General features: G+C 43.4%; 1 protein-coding gene across 4 annotated transcripts in view; it reads left to right on the top strand.

Moving 5' to 3' along the window:
* The window catches only part of znf512b (zinc finger protein 512B), a 131,161-nt gene extending 113,921 nt beyond the window's left edge, over positions 1–17,240 (top strand). For 3 of the 4 annotated variants that reach the window (XM_080445566.1, XM_080445569.1, XM_080445568.1), the window contains 7 exons: positions 3,244–3,342; positions 4,834–5,184; positions 8,007–8,438; positions 11,852–11,953; positions 13,151–13,219; positions 14,339–14,437; positions 16,492–17,240. In XM_080445566.1, coding sequence (XP_080301692.1) covers positions 3,244–3,342; positions 4,834–5,184; positions 8,007–8,438; positions 11,852–11,953; positions 13,151–13,219; positions 14,339–14,437; positions 16,492–16,956 — 1,617 coding nt within the window. In that variant the 3' untranslated portion in view covers positions 16,957–17,240. The remainder of the gene's footprint in view (positions 1–3,243; positions 3,343–4,833; positions 5,185–8,006; positions 8,439–11,851; positions 11,954–13,150; positions 13,220–14,338; positions 14,438–16,491) is intronic. The other variant, XM_080445567.1, reaches the window with a different exon arrangement.
* Positions 17,241–18,068: the final 828 nt, after the last annotated feature.

The raw sequence follows: 18,068 nt of genomic DNA, 5'->3' as shown, positions 1-18,068 counted from the left end.
AAGAGTTAAGATTGGTTGGTCTCCCTCCTCAGCCCCTGAACCCATTGAACTCTCTCCTAACACCATTCCAAGACAAACAAAGCTGATGACAATGACCCCCCCCCCCATGCCGCCGCTCGTGCCAGGCTAAGAAGCCATCGCCGTGGAAACCTGGAGCGTTGGCGTGAGCGCCGTTTCAGAGCGCTGCCCGGTATTGTTCCCTAGCCTTAACTAAACCATCCGGTGTGATGATGTCATCACGGTCGCCATGGCATTTAAATCACAGCGTGGCCCAACAGAAGGGCAGGGGTCACCCTGCTGAGACTGACCTTGGTGCTGTTGCCTGTCTGTTGTCCCCCCCTCCTCCCCCGCTACCCCCCTCACTCTCTCTCTCTCTCTCTCTCTCTCTCTCTCTCTCTCTCAGCACCCCCTGCCCCTCCCCACCCCCTCACTTTCTCTCTCTCTTTTCTCTTTCTCTCTCTCCTCTCTCACTCTCCTCTCACTCTCCCATTCTGCTCTCTCTCTCTCTTTCAATTCTCTCTCCACTTTCACTATATCTCTTTCTCTCTCTTGTATACTCTCGCTCCTCTCACTCTCCCATTCTGCTCTCTCTCTCTCTTTCTATTCTCTCTCCACTTTCACTATATCTCTTTCTCTCTCTTGTATACTCTCTCTCCTCTCACTCTCCCATTCTGCTCTCTCTCTCTCTCTCCACTCTCACTACATCTCTTTCTCTCTTCTATGCTCCGTCCGTCCGTCCGTCCGTCTGTCCGTCTGTCCGTCCCTCTCTCTCTCTCTCTCTCTCTCTCTCTCTCTCTCTCTCTCTCTCTCTCTCTCTCTCCTGCTTCTTTTCTCTCTCTCTCTCTCTCTCTCTCTCTCTCTCTCTCTCTCTCTCTCTCTCTCTCTCTCTCTCTCTCTCTCTCTCTCTCTCTCTCTCTCTCTCTCTCTCTCTCTCTCTCTCTCTCTCTCTCTGTGATGGAGGGCATTAAGTATACATGATGTCTCTATGTGTAGTTTCACAGATCCTTCCCCTGCAGAATAGAATGAGGGCTTTAGCTTAGTGTCTGTCCTCTCAGAGCCTGCAGGGCTTAACGCCGTAACAGCATTTACTTTAGAGCTGAGATGCATCCTGTCGCCACCTCGTGTCCTGCTCCTTCTTTGAGACACACATACAGTACATACGGGTATTTTGGGGGTTGTGGCCGAGTCTGCCATTGTCTTGGAGGTGCAAACAACACGGATATATCGTCAGCGTTGACTTTGTGAGAAGGCTCATAATACCTTTTTTGAAAAGAATTGAACAGATTTTTCAGAATTGAATTTCTGTTTTTCATGTTTCTATGAGGTTGATAGAACTTCATTAAGCCCCCTGGTGGTGTTTTTATGGTGTTTTATGTCTTCTCTGACTATTTTGAGTTTCTACCTGGAGGCTGAAACCTTGAGGGTCAAACGTGCCAATAGAAAAACAGCCCTTTAGTGACATAGTAAAAATATACCCTCCCCCTCATTATCATAACACAACAGGTGTGGGCATGAGGAGGAGGAGGGACTAGGACTAACCGGTGGAGTCTCTTCCACCGGTCATCAGATTATTGGCAAAAACAATTATGCGACAACAACTAAAAAATCCCTTTGAATTCAAGGCTCCATTGGGTGAGTAATCTATAGACAAAAAGTCATTTTGGGGGTGAACTATCCCTTTAACCCTGTATTTTACTTGGTTGTACTATTACTCGTAATCGAGGCAACAAAAGTTTGAAATAATCAGCAAGCCCTGCTGCAAATATGACTTTTTCAATCTCCCACGCCACAAAAATGTGCCTTTTTTTGCACCTCCAACACACTCAAGTGATGTCAATGCCCTTCCTCTACATCAGTGGTTCTCAAACTTCTTCATGTCAAGGACCCCCCCCCAAATTGATATGTATATGGCCGCGAACCCCCCCATCTGAAAAGGTTTGGTTCCCGGGACCCCCCAGAAGAGCAGATGTATGTAAAAAAAATAAATGAAAAAAAAGCATATTTTTTCAAACAATTTGAATATTTCAAAAATAGCAGATGCACAAACTTTAGCTGGGGGACCCCCTGGAAACCCCCCCTCCCCCTCCCCAAGGACCCCTGCGAGTCCCCAAGGACCCCACTTTGATAACCAATGCTCTAACTAGCACGTACCATAGGGCGTCACGTCACCGTGGCTAAAAAATAATACAAGACCCACTTAGTGTCTCAATTCTCCTCCGATGAGGACATCGTGAAGTAACAGTTGTTGTTTTTTTGTGTGTGACATTCCTGTGCCGTTGGTCTCCGTCTTCCTCCCTCCGGTCCCCCCTCCCCCTCCTCCTCCTCCTCCTCCTCCTCCTCCTCCTCCTCCCTGGCAGATCAACCATCTGTTGTTTCGGGTTCTCCTCCTGGTAGGCTGGGGTTTGGCACCGAGCGGCCGACACCCCGGCGGCGACCGGCACGAGGCGACGACAACAACACCACCAACCACCACCGCGGCTTTGACAGTCGTCGTAAACCATGCCTCGACTAACAACCCCCCCCCCCATGCAACCACCCCCACCCCCTGCACGCCGTGAAAACCATTTAACCCATTAAGACCGGGAACGCATCTGTGTCATTTATTATAGATTTCTTTGAAGATTCCAAAAAATAGCAGATCTTTTTTTTTTAAGAAATGTGTGAAAATGTATGCAAATCTTTGAATATTGATATACATTTTTAACTTAAATTTTTGCTTCTGGGTGTCCCTGGAACTAAGTATTTTGAGATGGGGGGTGGGTCCGGGGACAAATACATATCATTTTGGGGGTCCTCCATATTACAGCAACATAAGTTAGTAAAAAAATAAAATTATTGCAGAATCCCCCAGAAGCAAAGATTTGAGTTAAAAATGTTCGCTTTAAAAAACATACGTATTCAAAGATGTGCACACATTTTCATGATTTAAAAAAATATATAAATTGCAGATCTACAAGCTCATAGCGCTATGACCTTGTAGATCTGCTATTTTTGAATAGCCCAAAGATAAATCTTAAAAATGACACACAGATGCGTTCCCGGTCTGAAGGGGTTAATGATCCCCTGGCACAGTGTGAGACAGAGCCCTGAGATGGAAAAACACGTTTTCAGAGCTGCTTTTTATTTTGGGTCGGAATTAAGGGGAAGGGGAAGGGGGGGTGAGTTTGTGTGTGTGTGTGACTTTATGTGTGTGTTTATCTGTTTGTCCCCCCCCCCCCCCCCCCACACTCTCCTCTCTCTCAGCCCTCGGGGAGCGAAGGCCAGACGGGGGACGAGCAGGAGGAGCGGGAGAGGCTTCGCCGCGTGCTCAAACAGATGGGACGAATCAAGTGTCCTAGCGAGGTATGTATGTGCAGCTCGATCTCCCCCTCTCTCTCTCTCTCTCTCTGCTGTGCGCTGATGAGCCTTGTCTCTTTCTCTAAGCCCCCGAAAATAGCTGATCTACAGGCTCACAACACGGCGCACAGCGCCGCGTTGTGAGCCTGTAGATCAGCTATTTTCGTGTGTGCGCCACACCCACACCGCATGCAATTTAAAGGGATAGTTCACCCCCAAAATGACTTTTTTTTCCTATCGATTACTTCAATTCAAGGCTTCATGGGGTGTGCAATTGATAGAAAATAAGTAATTATTTGGGTGAACTACTCCTTTATCTATAACTCAGGCTTCTCCCACTCTCTCCTCTCCTCTCTCTCTCTCTCTCTCTCTCTCTCTCTCTCTCTCTCTCTCTCTCTCTCTCTCTCTCATCCGTGCTCTTTCTTTCCTCTCCCCTGCCTTTCCGTTCCCACCATGTTCTCCGGTTTTGTTTTTAATGTCTTTTTCTTTTTGTATCCTCCCTCGGCAGGTTAGAGTTTTATTTATTCATTTCCCACTGTCTTTCTTCTCCCTCCCTCCCTCCCTCCCTCTCTCCCTCTCTCTCTCTCTCTCTCTCTCTCTCTCTCTCTCTCTCTCTGACACTGCATCCTGTCATTTGCCTCCTTCCTTCTCTCTCTCCCTCCCTCCCTCCCTTTCTTTCCTCACCCTTTTCGCTCTTGTTCTTGTCACGTTGCCTAAAACCACATCAACACCCCGCGTTCCCATTACTCACACTACTGCGTTAAGGGAGGCTTTTTTTTGTGTTGTCTTTTACACTGACATTCCTTCATCCTGAAAAACAAAAACAAAATTTACCTCCCTCTTTCTCATGTCAAAAACAAATTGTGTAAAGTACAGTAAATAAATAAATAAATTGCACAGAAACAAATTGCCAAAGCAAAAACAATGATTGTGTTCCATTTAACCCATTAAGATCTGGAACTGTGTCATTTTTAGATTTGAGCTAAAAAGCATTATTTTACACTTTGGGCTACTCATAGCGCGGCACCGAGTGCCGCGCTACGAGCTTGTAGATCTGCTATTTTTGAAAAATCGTGAAAATGTGTGCAAATCTTTGAATATATATTTTTTTAAAGCGAACATTTTGAACTCAAATCGTTGCCTCTGGGGGGTCCCTGGAACAAAATATTTTGATGGGGGTCCGCGGCCTAATACATATAGTTTTGGGGGTCCTTGACATGAAAAAGATTGAGCACCACTGATATAGAAACATACGTTTTTCAGAAAACTGTTGAGATTTAGGAGACATGTAGAATCGGCTTCAGGTCTCAATGGGTTAAATTCCACTTTGCCCTTTTGACTGTTTCGTTTGCATTTGTTAATTCTGTCTCATTTCTCTCTCTCTCCATGTCACATACCGACCTCACACACACACACACACACACACACGCACACGCACACACACACACACACACACACACACACACACACGCGCGCACGCGCACCACACATCCACAGGGCTGCTCGGCCCAGTTCTCCAGTCTGATGGGCTACCAGTACCACCAGAAGCGCTGCGGCAGGGAGCTCTCGGAGGACGACAAGCCCGTCTTCCTGTGCCCGCACTGTGGGAAGATGTACCGCTCCAAGGCGGGCAAGGACTACCACGTACGCACCGAACACCCCCCAGCCGCTCCGCCCAACGCCAAGGACTGCCACCACGCCGCACGCACCGAACACCACCCGGCGGCGCCCAACGCCAAGGACCACCACGCACGCACGGAACACCACCCCGCCACCAACTCCACCGCCAACAGCAAGGATGCGACCGCCGCCACCACTGACACAAACAACAACACGGGCAAAGAAAGGGTAAGGAAGGGTACTTCGCAACGTTCTTCGCAAACTACTTCCTAACTTAACACTCTCACCGCCAGGCCCGTAGCCTACGGGCCGATAAATCCAACTGTAAAGCGCCGATCCCGTAGCCTACGGGCTGTGGTGCTTTTTCCTTTTTTTCGAAAAAAAAATATTTTTTCAATTTTCTAGTACGGCACATTTCATTGTAACACCACCGGAAATGGAATTATTCGGGATCACGTTTTGCCGATCCCATAGGACTCCATTCTAAAGCGCACACTGAGACGCCATTTTCTTCGATTGTAGTTTTTCTCCTCGCTGATCACTGTTTAACCTAAACCGTTCTAACTACAACATGGATGCCCCGTTTGACACGTGGTTTGGACTGGTACACGCAGGGAGATCTCCGCGATGTTTACAAACAGTGCAGAGCTCAATCTTAAGGATTTTAACGAGGTCTATGGCAACGTGAAAAAAACAAAAAACAACAATAAAACGTTGGCACTGGTGAGTACATTATGAGATTAACCTCTGGCAGTCAATGTGTTTATATTAGGGGCTGTAGTCTGTTCTCACGAATGTGGGCCAAGTTGGTCCGCCAAAAACCATGCCTAAACCTAACTTCAATCCTAAAAATAATATTTGCGACGCATTTTAGATAAGATAAATAAACAGCGGCGGACGTGGGATTCGATACCGTGGGCGCTGGTATAGGGAGTCTTAATACTTAACGGTGCACGCCACGGAGACAGCTGGTGCTACAGGGGGTTTGGGAGTTATTTAACGCGGTCCGCTCATGTGAGAGGCAGTTCCGCGTGCGTCACAGAAGGTTGCCAAGTTGTTGACAAGGCAACGAGCTCTAGGCCAATCAGAGGCAGGTCTTTGCGTAACCGGTTTGCAAAATGGATATACACCATACACACCTAGTCTGGGAGGCATTGCGTCGGAGCTTGGACAGCAGGGGCGCGGCCACTGCGTTGTGATTCAAATCAACAGCCAATGAAGAAAAGGGGGCGGGATCCACATGCAGTGGGTGTTGCATCTAAATAGGATCGACGGGAAGCAATTTCCCCTTGAGAAATTGCGGCCGCCATTGTTGTGTACTGCTGTTTGCCTCTCGTCTGACTTTTTAGACGAGTTGCACAGCTCTCAGACCGGTAAGAGGCGTGTCCGCTCAGATTCTGAGCGTAAGCTACATCCCGCCCACAAATACCAGGGCTCTGGCCCAGAAGTTCCTCGCCAGAGCTGGCGAAAACTTCTGGGAACTCAGATTAATACACACCTCACAGAATAAAAACTGCTGTTTGAATTCCAATCCTACTGTAGCCTACTGTATTTGACCGACTACATCAAACGTGAAGTAGACTCGGGCAAATTCTGCGGCATGGTCATGCTCCAAAAGGCGTTTGACACTGTAAACCATTCAGTTCTACTGAATAAGCTGATGGCGATCGGTTTTGATAACACATCTGTAAAGTGGATGAAATCCTACCTTGAGGGAAGAGAACAAGTGGTTGATGTCAATGGGAATCCTGTCCTTGTCCGTTGTTGTCCCTCCCAGCGAACTGTGGGGTTCCCCAAGGAAGCATGCTAGGGCCGGTACTGTTCCTCCTATATCATCAACGACATGAAAGCAGTCCTGTAACTGCAAGTTGTTCTTGTTCGCTGATGATGACTCAGCGACTCTGCAGCACTCCTGGCCTCGGGCGAGGACAAAATGCAAGTTGAGGAAGCCCTCAGTTCTGAACTCTGCAAGATCCACACTTGGCTTTCTGATGACAAACTGTCTTTTACACCTTGGTTTAACCCATTAAGACCTGTGGCGATTCTTTAAAAAAATCTAAATCCTAACAGTTTTTTGAAAAAAAATCTAAAAAATAAAAATTCACGGTTTTTCAAAAATAGCAGATCTACAAGCTCGTAGCGCGGCACTCGGTGCCGCGCTATGAGCTTGTATATCTGCTATTTTTTAATAGCCAAAGACATCTAAAGTGACACAGATGCGTTCCAGGTATCAATGGGTTGTTAACAGAATCCATACTAAAGCTGAGCTTGTAGGCCAGCTGTTTTCGGTGAATTGATTCGGTGTGGAGGCGAAAAAAATAGGGGGCCAAGTGTAGACCCCTTGGTGGAACCAGTGCAATGAAGTATATAGCGTTTAGGAATAGGTGGTGGCGTGTGTTTGGTGGCATCTCTCTCCTCACCAGCAAGGTTATAATAGTTTTGGATTTTTCATTTTTGTTTAGTTTTTGTTCGTTTTGAATTAGTTTTTTCTAATTAATTTTGTATTACTTTCTAGAGTGGATTTGCTAGTTTTTATTTGTTTTTTATTTTTGATAATGCTAATAGTTTTAGTTAGTTTTTATTAGTTTTAGTGTTAGTTCTAGTTTTTTTTATACTTTCGGCCCCTTTCAATCCTGCACCAAATAAATAAATAGGTCAGGTGCAGGATTGAAAAGGGCCAGAGTAAGTATTGTGTAATAAAAACTCAAGAAAAGATAGCATTTTAAAAAATTAAATAAGTTACAGATTAATAAATTATATATATATTACTATACTATATACTATATTACTTATAAATAAATTGACAAAAACTAAAACTAAGGGCGTTTTGTCTATCATTTCAGTTTTTTTTGTTAGTTTTGTAAACACACAATACAGTTTCTGTTAGTTATTGTTTTTCTTTTTTTATTCTAGTTTTTATTTATTTCAGTTAACGAACATGTATTTTCAATTTTAGTTTTCATTATTTTGTTAGTTTTCATTAACTATAAAAACCTTGCTCACCAGACACTAAAGCAAAGCATCTCTCGACCTCTTGACCTCTCCTCCAGGTGATTTGCGAGGAATCGCCGTCGTCGGGCGGAAGCAACAGGAAAGAACAGCAGAGTCAGCCCGACAGGAAGGAGTGGCCGGAGAGGACGACCACGACCACGACGGCCACGTGCTGCTGGCCCAAGGAGAAGGAGCGCGACACCGCCAGGGAGAAGGAGAAGGAGAGAGAGAAGGAGGCCCGGGAGAGGGAGAGGGAGCAGCGGGACAGAGTGAAGAAGACGGAGCAGCAGCAGCAGCAAACCCTGAAATCCAGCAGCTCCAGCAACACCACCATGGGGGAGGACTTGGACCGGACGCCCAGCGGCAGGGTGCGGCGGCGCTCGGCCCAGGTGGCCGTGTTCCACCTGCAGGAGATCGCCGAGGACGAGCTGGCCAAGGACTGGGGCACCAAGAGACGCATCAAGGACGACCTGGTGCCCGACAGCAAGAGGGTGAGAGAGTGACCACAATTATGTCCATCATGATCCTGATTCTATCTATTCACCCATTAACCCATTAAGACCTGAGGTCCATTCAAAAAATGTTTTCTAAATCCTAAATATTTGTTTGAAAAAAAAAAAAATTGCACAAATTTTCACGATTTTTTAAAAATAGCAGATCTACAAGCTCATAGCGCGGCACTCGGTGCCGCGCTATGAGCTTGTATATCTGCTATTTTTGAATAGCCGAAGACATCTTAAAATGACACAGATGCGTCCCGATCACCTCTGTAGTAGCCTCGATCTCCAGGCTTTTTACTTTTTAGTTTTGCTAAATAATAAAAGCCTGGACCAGCGTGTTGACGTTCGTGGAATAGGAAGTGTTTAATTTCCCCCAACCAACCGGAGTGCAGTGGGCGTCGCTCCAAATGTCGTGACGTCAGGCGCTCTCAATGCTACACATTGGGGAGGAGGAGGGGCACGGGGCGGAGCGGGGGCTGACGGACAGATTGATGAACCAATGGGATCCGACGGAATTTTTCTCCGGAGATTTTGAACCCGCCCTCTATGCCAGATATGAGACACGCTAGGGCCGTCCACCTCTGTAGTGACTGTCAGTGGTGGAAAGTAACTAAGTACATTTACTTAAGTACTGTACTTAAGTACAATTTTGAGGTATTTGTACTTTACTTGAGTATTTCCAATTTCCAATACTTTTACTTCTACTCCACTACATCCTAGAGGCAAATATTGTACTTTTACTCCACTACATTTACTTGAAAACTTTAGTTACTAGTTACTTTTCAGATATAAACTATGATATAATAAAACATACATTAACCACTTTAGCCCTATTTTATACCTAGGCTATTTGAAAATAGCAGATCTACAAGCTCACAACGCGTCGCATCGCGACGCGTTGTGAGCTTGTAGATCTGCTATTTTCAAATATTTAGTACTTTTACTTTTGGTACTTTAAGTACATTTTGATGCCAATACTTTTTTACTTTTACTCAAGTAATTTTTTTATTCTGGACTTTTGCTTGTAACAGAGTATTTTTATATTGCAGTATTGGTACTTTTACTTAAGTAAAGAATTTGAGTACTTTTTCCACCACTGGTGACTGTATACATCCGTATCCATGGTAACAACAAGCCCTCCGTCACTTTCTCACATGCAACTTTTCATAAGACATATCCATAAGCCTCGGCGGCGGCGGCGGCAGGGTTAAGAACTTCACTAAATCACTCCCACGCCAAACTTTTATTCCCCCCTTCTTCTTTTTTTTAATTTGTTTTAAATCCTCAGTTAAGTTTCTCTCACTTTAGCTGCCTTTAGTCCAAGACGAAAACTATCTTCGCTTCAGTCCACTGTGTTGTTGTTGTTTGGAAGTGAAGGACCCCTTGCCGCGTAGTAGGCGGCTAATTTGTGCCTGATGGAAAATGACGTAATATTAAAATACTACAAACGCACGCTCGCCGAGATTTCGTGCTTTTTAAAAGCTATAATAGGCCTATAGATAGATGTCATTCATTTAATTCCTGCAATATTTCACCCGTGGTTTATCCAATTGATTGACCCAAATCCTGCGGTTATCCGCGCATCTCTTATCTGTGTTATTTTATATATCGTTGCTGTCGGGCAGAAACCTCCTATCTCCATATTCTAACTTTGTGTGTTTCTTTCGTAAATTATTGCCCTACTTGATCATACTACCAGACACATACTGCTACTGTAACACACATGCACGTACACACGAGCACACACACACACACACACACACACACACACACACACACACACACACACACACACATACACACACACACACACACACACACACACACACACACACACACACACACACACACACACACACACACACACACACACACACACACACACAAACATCAGAGGAATTATCAGTATAGACACACACACACACACACACACACACACACACACACAGACACAGACACAGACACGCACACGCACACGCACACGCACACGCACACATCAAAGCCGACCTGAACATGAAAAGGAAAACGGACTGCAAACAGCATCACAGCGGCAGAGAGAGAGAGAAAGCTGAAATAGTGTTTGACATCAAACAGATAAACACACCCCGGTATCTCACTTCCCTCCAGGAAATGCACAGCACCGTTACTGATGCATTCATTCTGCTTTAATTGCACTTCAGTCAACATCACCGTCACGTCACCAAAATCCACCTCAAATCCACCGCTGAACGCTTTTCATACATTAACGGTTAGGTGCGGAACAGTGATGGAAGAAGTACTCACATGTTTGTTTTTTACTCAAGTAAAAGTATCAATACTGCAATGTAGATATACTCTGTTACATGTCCCGTGTTCAAAATGTACTTGAGTAAAAGTACAAAAGTATCGGCATCGAAATATACTTAAAGTACCAAAAGTAGAAGTACTCATTGTGCAGAATGTCCCATTTCACAAGTTGAAAATGTATAGAAAATCTTAAGAAAATAGCCGATCTATAAGCTCGATGCGACGCACCGTGAGCTTGTAGATCTGCTATTTTCAAATGACCGAAATATATACGGCTGGTGGTTAATGTATGTTTTGTAATAATAATCAAAATATACAAAGTAACTAGTAACTACAGCTTTCATATAATTGCAGTGGAGTAAAAGTACAATATGTCCCTCTGCGATGTAGTGGGATAGAAGTAAAAGTATTGAAAATTGTAAATACTGAAGAAAGTAAAAAATACCTCAAATATGTACTTGAGTACATTTACTTAGTGACTTAACACCACTGGGTATGGAGTATATCTATACTATATATCTATACATACCTACCTATATCTATATATATCTATATCGCTTCATGTGCCTTCAAAGGAGGCTTGCCCTAGCCTTGACGACCTTGTAAGCTTATGCAAAGGTTAAAATGTAATCTACAGTAGATAGCATGTTATGTAGACGGATGCCAGGTTAATTTGCTGACCCGGCATCCTATAGTTTGTATAGTTTCAATGTACAGATTATTTACTATTCTTTAGGTTCTTGGTTTACCTAGGCTCTTACAGTAGATGACTATTTCTATGCATTTGATTTATTACCTCGTGCTTACCTTGCTTTACTGCAAGTCTCTCTGGATTTAGAGCGTCTGTTACAGTAAATGCCTAAATTGTAAATTATAAGGAGGATTGTAACTACTAAATGCGTGTACAACATACTGTAGAATAAGCACAGTTCCTGTGTAAGTGCAAGTGTGCTTCCTGCTTAATGTTTTTACTAAACAAATCACTATCCATTAAAATAAATCCTATGAAGTATCTAAACAAAACATGGTACAGTAGTTGAACCCAGTCTTTCTCTGTAATGCCTGAACACACGCTGACAAGGAATATTGACTGACTGGTGGTTCCTTGTTTTTTCCAGCTAAACTACACTCGGCCCGGCCTTCCCAACTTCAGCCCTGAGCTACTGGAGACGTGGAAGAATGAAGTCAAGGAGAAAGGATTCATCTGCTGCACCAACAGTGTAAGAACCGAGCATTTACACTCTTATTGTCAGTGGTGGAAAAAGTACTCAAATGTTTTACTTTAAGTAAAAGTATCAATACTGCACTGTAGAAGTACTCTGTTGCAAGTAAAAGTCCGGAATTAAAAAATGTACTTGAGTAAAAGTACGAAAGTATTGGTATCCAAATACCAAAAGTAAAATGTTTGAAAATAGCAGATCTACAAGCTCACAAGCTTGTAGATCGTCTATTTTCAAATAGCCTATGTATAAAATAGGGCTAAAGTGGTTAATGTATGTTTTATAATGTCATAATTTATATATCTGCAAAGTAACTAGTAACTAAAGTTTTCAAATAAATGTAGCGGAGTGAAAGTACAATATTTTCCTCTGAGATGTTGTGGAGTAGAAGTAAAAGTATAGACAATTGGAAATACTCCAGTAAAGTCAAAATGCTTCAAAATTGTACTTAAGTACAGTACTTGAGTAAATGTACTTAGTTACTTTCCACCACTGTGTCTAACAATGAGCAGCAGCCAGCGACAGACAGACAGACAGACAGACAGACAGACATCAATGTCATTACAGACAGACAGCTTACTACAAGAACAGCAGCCCCCCCAATAAAGTTAAACAGTCCTTCTGGACTGGAACGGAAACGGCATAACAAACGATGATGAATGATTTCCTTCTGTGGATGTCTCTTAAATCAACTACCGTTTCCTTTTAGAAACGGAAAATGAAACTTACCTGCATTTCGTAGAATAGCCTAAAGCGATCCTTTCTCCCTTAATGTAGGGCTTTTGTTTTGATGTTAATATTATAGACTCCATGGCAACCAGCAGCAACATTGGATTGGCCTGCATAATGTTGGATGCATTTATCCAACACGATAGTTCAGCCTGTCAATCACTGGGACAGGGCGCATGCAGACGCCTTTGTCTATTAAAAAATAGCAGATATACAAGCTCATAGCGCGGCACCGAGTGCCGCGCTATGAGCTTGTAGATCTGCTATTTTTGAAAAATCTTGAAAACATTTTTTTTAGATTAAAAAAAATAATATGTTGACACGTCGACTTTTTGGTTAACGCCTACTATTAGTTCTAAGAATGTCTTACATTTGATGATATAGTATATATACGTATATGTTGTTGTACGTTGAGACCCACTGTGTTACTGGCTCAGTCTTCTTTGTTCTCTTCTCCTGCTTCTCCAGAACTGTGAAGCTGTCTACTCCAGTGTGTCCGGACTCAAAGCCCACCTAGCCAACTGCAGCCAGGTAGAGGTGTGTGTGTGTGTGTGTGTGTGTGTGTGTGTGTGTGTGTGTGTGTGTGTGTGTGTGTGTGTGTGTGTGCGTGTGCGCGCGTGCGTGTGCGCTTGCGCTTGCGCGTGTGCCTGTAAGAACCTAAAGCCTGATTTATATTCCGTCATACGACGTTGTCGCTCACTGAAAATAGCTGATCTACATACATATGGATTAGGTCAGTAGTTCTCAAACTTTTTCGTCCCCCAAAATGATAAGCATTTGGCCCAGGACCCCCATCTGAAAAGGTTTTGTGCCAGGGACCCCCAGAAGAGAATATTTATGTAAAATGAATTCAAAATTATTCAACATTTTTCAAACACTTTCAAGATCTTTCAAAAATGTTCAAAAATAGCAGATGTACAAGCTCGCAGCTCGAAGCTGTGAGCTTGTATGTCTGCTATTTTTGAATAGCCAACGTATAAAATATGGATGGGGTTCAAATGATTGTGATGCTGTATTAAGACATTTTGCTGGGGACCCCCTGGAACCGCCTCAGGGACCCTTGTGGGTCCCCGGACCCCACTTTGAGAACCACTGGATCAGGTCGCATTGGGGCGCTCACAACACATCATGCTGCGACGTGTCGTTGTGAGCTTGTAGATCGTTTTTTATGGGGTTTTTGCATGACACCTGTGCCTGTAAGTATATAACTTGAGCTTTAGCATTAGGGTTAAAAATGACCCCAAAAAAAGAACAAACCTACTACATGGCATTTATAAAATTACAGTTTGAAAATGTTGACGTCCTCCTCACATCTATATGAATACAAGTGTGTGTGTGTATGACTGTCCCAATTATTACATAATAATCTATTATAATCATCTGTTATAACTGTATATTTAAGTTATTTGTCATATCTGCCCTGTGCAAATGTTTTATTACGAAGCCTAAATGGCAAAAAGAAAATGTTCAAAGCCAAACACACAATTAAATCGTTAATTATTTGAGTGACAATTAATCGTCAACTTAAATATGTAATCGTGACAGCCCTGTGTTTGTGTGTGTGTGTGTGTGTGTGTGTGTGTGTGTGTGTGTGTGTGTGTGTGTGTGCGCGTGCGTGCCCATGCATGTGTGTGCGTGTTTATCCGTTGTGTGCAGGGAGGAGGTGAACTGGGGAAGTACACGTGTCTTATCTGTCAGAAGGAGTTCAGCTCGGAGAGTGGCGTCAAATATCACATCAGCAAGACTCACGCACAGGTGAGCTGACTAACTGACTGACGCTCTCTCCTCTTGTACCTGCATGTCTGTTTGTTCCCCCCCCCCAAGCCTGACACTTAAGCAGCGTGTCCAGTACCAAAGCCCAGCGTATATGTTCTGAACCGCTTGCAATGAGAGCGTGCTGTATTTTCACTCTTAGCGTCGCTGTCGGGTGGAAAAACCTTGTACTGTATGTCCAGCATGGTTACTTTTAAGGGAATGGGGGAAAAAAGAACCTGTGTTACAATGGAGCCAATGTAGTTATTCACAATTAATTTAATACTTCGTCATTGGTTTAATATTTTATTTAAAAAAAAACACAGACACACTTAACCAGTTTTAATTTTCACTTATAATGTTTTTCAAAAATAACTAAAAAGCAAAAATGAGCTTGTAGATCGGCTTCTTTTTCTACTTTTGCAAAACACACTCGTACGACAAATTGATGGGAAAAGAAGTTCATATTATCGTCTCTGTCGGGTGGAAACCTCATATTATGTCCAAAACTGTTACTTTTCAGGATTCAAATTCAAAAAGTATCAAAAGTTGCTTCGCGGCGCGTTTGGAGCTTGTGGATGTGCTACATCAGACGCTTTTGTGGGATGCTGTAGTGTGATCAAACATCCAGCAGCGTGACGAGGCGCTGAGTGCTCCACGTTTTGGCGTTCGTTTGGTCGCTGATGCAGCAGCATTCACCCTATAGCGAAAAACAGCCATAAAAAGCAAAACAGCAGTGGTTGAAAAAGTACTCAAATTCTTTACTTAAGTAAAAGTATCAATACTGCAATGTAGAAGTACTCTGTTACAAGTAAAAGTCTGGTGTTCAAAATGTACTTAAGTACAAAAGTATTGGTATCAAAATGTACTTAAAGTACCAAAAGTAAAAGTACTAAAATGTTTGACAATAGCAGATCTACAAGCTCACAACACGTTGTGAGCTTGTAGATCGGCTATTTTCAAATAGCCTAGGTATAAAATAGGGCTAAAGTGGTTAATGTATGTTTTATAATATAATGACTTATATCTGCAAAGTAACTAGTAACTAAAGTTTTCAAATAATTGTAGTGGAGTAAAAGTACAATATTTGCCAATGTAGTGGAGTAGAAGTAAAAGTATAGACAATTGGAAATAATCCAGTAAAGTAAAAGTACTGGAGTAAGTACAGTACTTGAGTAAATGTACTTAGTTACATTACACCACTGCTGCCGAGTCGCCGTTGAAGTGTTGCTCCAGCCAGGCAGCCACACCGCAGCGTAAATGAAGAGGCTATAGGGTTAAATACTGAAGCACGGTGAAGTGATTAACGGCAAGAGAGAGTTTTTCTTCCAATTACGGCAGGAATTGTGGTGGAGAGAGGGAAGGGAAGTGAAAATGGTGAAACAACAACATGTGGCCAGATCTGACCGAGGCTGGGTTTTCCCACACATTACTGAGGGGAGTGAAAAAGAACTCTACGTCAAAAAGTAAACGACTTAATCACAGATTGTAAAAAAAAATCCTCAAATAGTTGTGTATCATTTCCCCCTAAATGTCAGTACTGTAATCAGTAAATAATAGCTAATTTATTCAAAAAGAATTCACCAAATTAATCAACTTCCGGTTATGTTTTTTTTATTCTCCAAAAGGACAGACGATTGCGGTAAACTTTCTGTTAGACCGGGAACTCATCTGTGTCATTTTCAGATATAGCAGAAAAATAGCAGATCTACAAGCTCATTGCGCGGCTACAAGCTTGTAGATCTGCTATTTTGTGAAAAATCTCAAATAATGTTGCTATAATCAGTGGTTCTGAAACTTTTTCATGTCAAGGACCCCCAAAATGATATGTATTTGACCGCCGACCCCCCATCTCAAAATATTTTATTCCAGGGACGCCCAGAAGCAAAGATTTGAATAAAAAATGTTCGCTTTCAAAGACTGGCAAAAAAATCACGATTTTTTAAAAATAGCCAAAGTATGAAATAAAGGTTAAAGTGGTTACACAGATGCAATGGGTTAATCCATGAGTATTACTTGAACAGTAAAAACATGTGTGCATCATGTCAACCCCGCAGAACTGGTTCCGAACGGCGGCCCCCACCCACACCGTCACCTCCAGCAGCAGCAAGAGCAAAGCCCCGGCTGAGACCCCCGACGGCGGGATCAAAGCCGAGGTGCGGAACGGAGCGACCACCACCACCACCACCGGCAAGAAGAGAGGCAGGAAGCCCAAAGAGCGCCCCCTCTTGGCGGCGGCTGATTCGGTCCCGACGACCGCAAAGACTCCCGGCAGCGGCACCGCCGCGCAAAACTCGACTCCTCCCGCCACCGCCCTCAGCCCCTCCTCCACCTCCACCTCCCCAATGCAGACCCTCACCACCTCCACCACCACCCAGACCCACCCCACCCACCACCAGAACCCCAGCCTAACCCCGACGGACAGCGGCGGTGGGAGCCCGCTCCCAAACAGACCGCCCGTCACCCACCACGCCCCCAGACGGGGCAAACCCAAGAGGGTGCTGCTGCCACCCCCGGAATAGAGCTCTGCTTTCTTCACCTTTTGACCCCACCCCACCCCCCCTTAACCCATTAAGACCTGAGGCGATTCTTTAAAATGTTTTCTAAATCCTAACAGTTTTTTTGAAAAAAAAATCTGAAAAATATTTTTTCACGATTTTTCAAAAATAGCAGATCTACAAGCTCGTAGCGCGGCACTCGGTGCCGCGCTATGAGCTTGTATATCTGCTATTTTTGAATAGCCAAAGACATCTAAAGTGACACAGATGCGTTCCAGGTATCAATGGGTTAACCCCCCCCCCCCCAACAGCCCAGGAGTGGATGCTATCTATTCACGTTTTTTCGCCGTCAGGATGTGTTTAAAAAAGATGTTACTAATAACGACGAGGACGTTTCGGCACAAAGAGAAGAACGCGTCATTCAAAGAAAACCTTTGCAAAAAGTACAAAACTCTTAGTCCACACTTAAAAATGGTGGTTTTAAAAAGGCCCTACAGTTTAAATGTGTCTACTGGTATATATATATATACAGTAACCACGTCCATGTGTTAACGCTAGTGGGTTTTGTTTTTTAGTTTTTTTTCCCCCCCTTCATTCCATTTAATTTCAGCATTTCTAATGGCACAACGTTTCAGTTTCACGTACTCATAAACAGAGGTGAACCACTTAACCCATTAAGACCTGAGGCGATTCTTAAAAATGTTTTCTAAATCCTAACAGTTTTTTGAAAAAAATCTGGGAAAAAAAAATTCACGATTTTTCAAAAATAGCAGATCTACAAGCTCGTAGCGCGGCACTCGGTGCCGCGCTATGAGCTTGTATATCTGCTATTTTTGAATAGCCAAAGGCATCTAAAGTGACACAGAAGCGTTCCAGGTATCAATGGGTTAAGCCCTATTTAAAAAATTAAAAAATTATAATAATCTTTGAGCGTTTTCAAAGACGCTTTGAAAATAGCCGATCTACAAGCTCACAATGCGCTACGATGTGACGCATTGTGAGCTTGTAGATCAGCAAATTTTTGCCTATAATAAAAACAGGGATGCCGGAGTGGTTAATAATAATCAAAAGGTAAAAATAATCCTGATTTTTCTTTTCTTTTTATAAGGATAGCGTTTTCTAATCTCAAGTAGTAT

Source organism: Gymnoscopelus braueri, assembly GCF_963280865.1.
Source record: "Gymnoscopelus braueri genome assembly, chromosome: 12".
NCBI classification, from domain to species: Eukaryota; Metazoa; Chordata; class Actinopteri; order Myctophiformes; family Myctophidae; genus Gymnoscopelus; species Gymnoscopelus braueri.
Note: the sequence above shows the minus strand (reverse complement) of the source record. Positions and strands in the feature narration are given on the sequence as shown.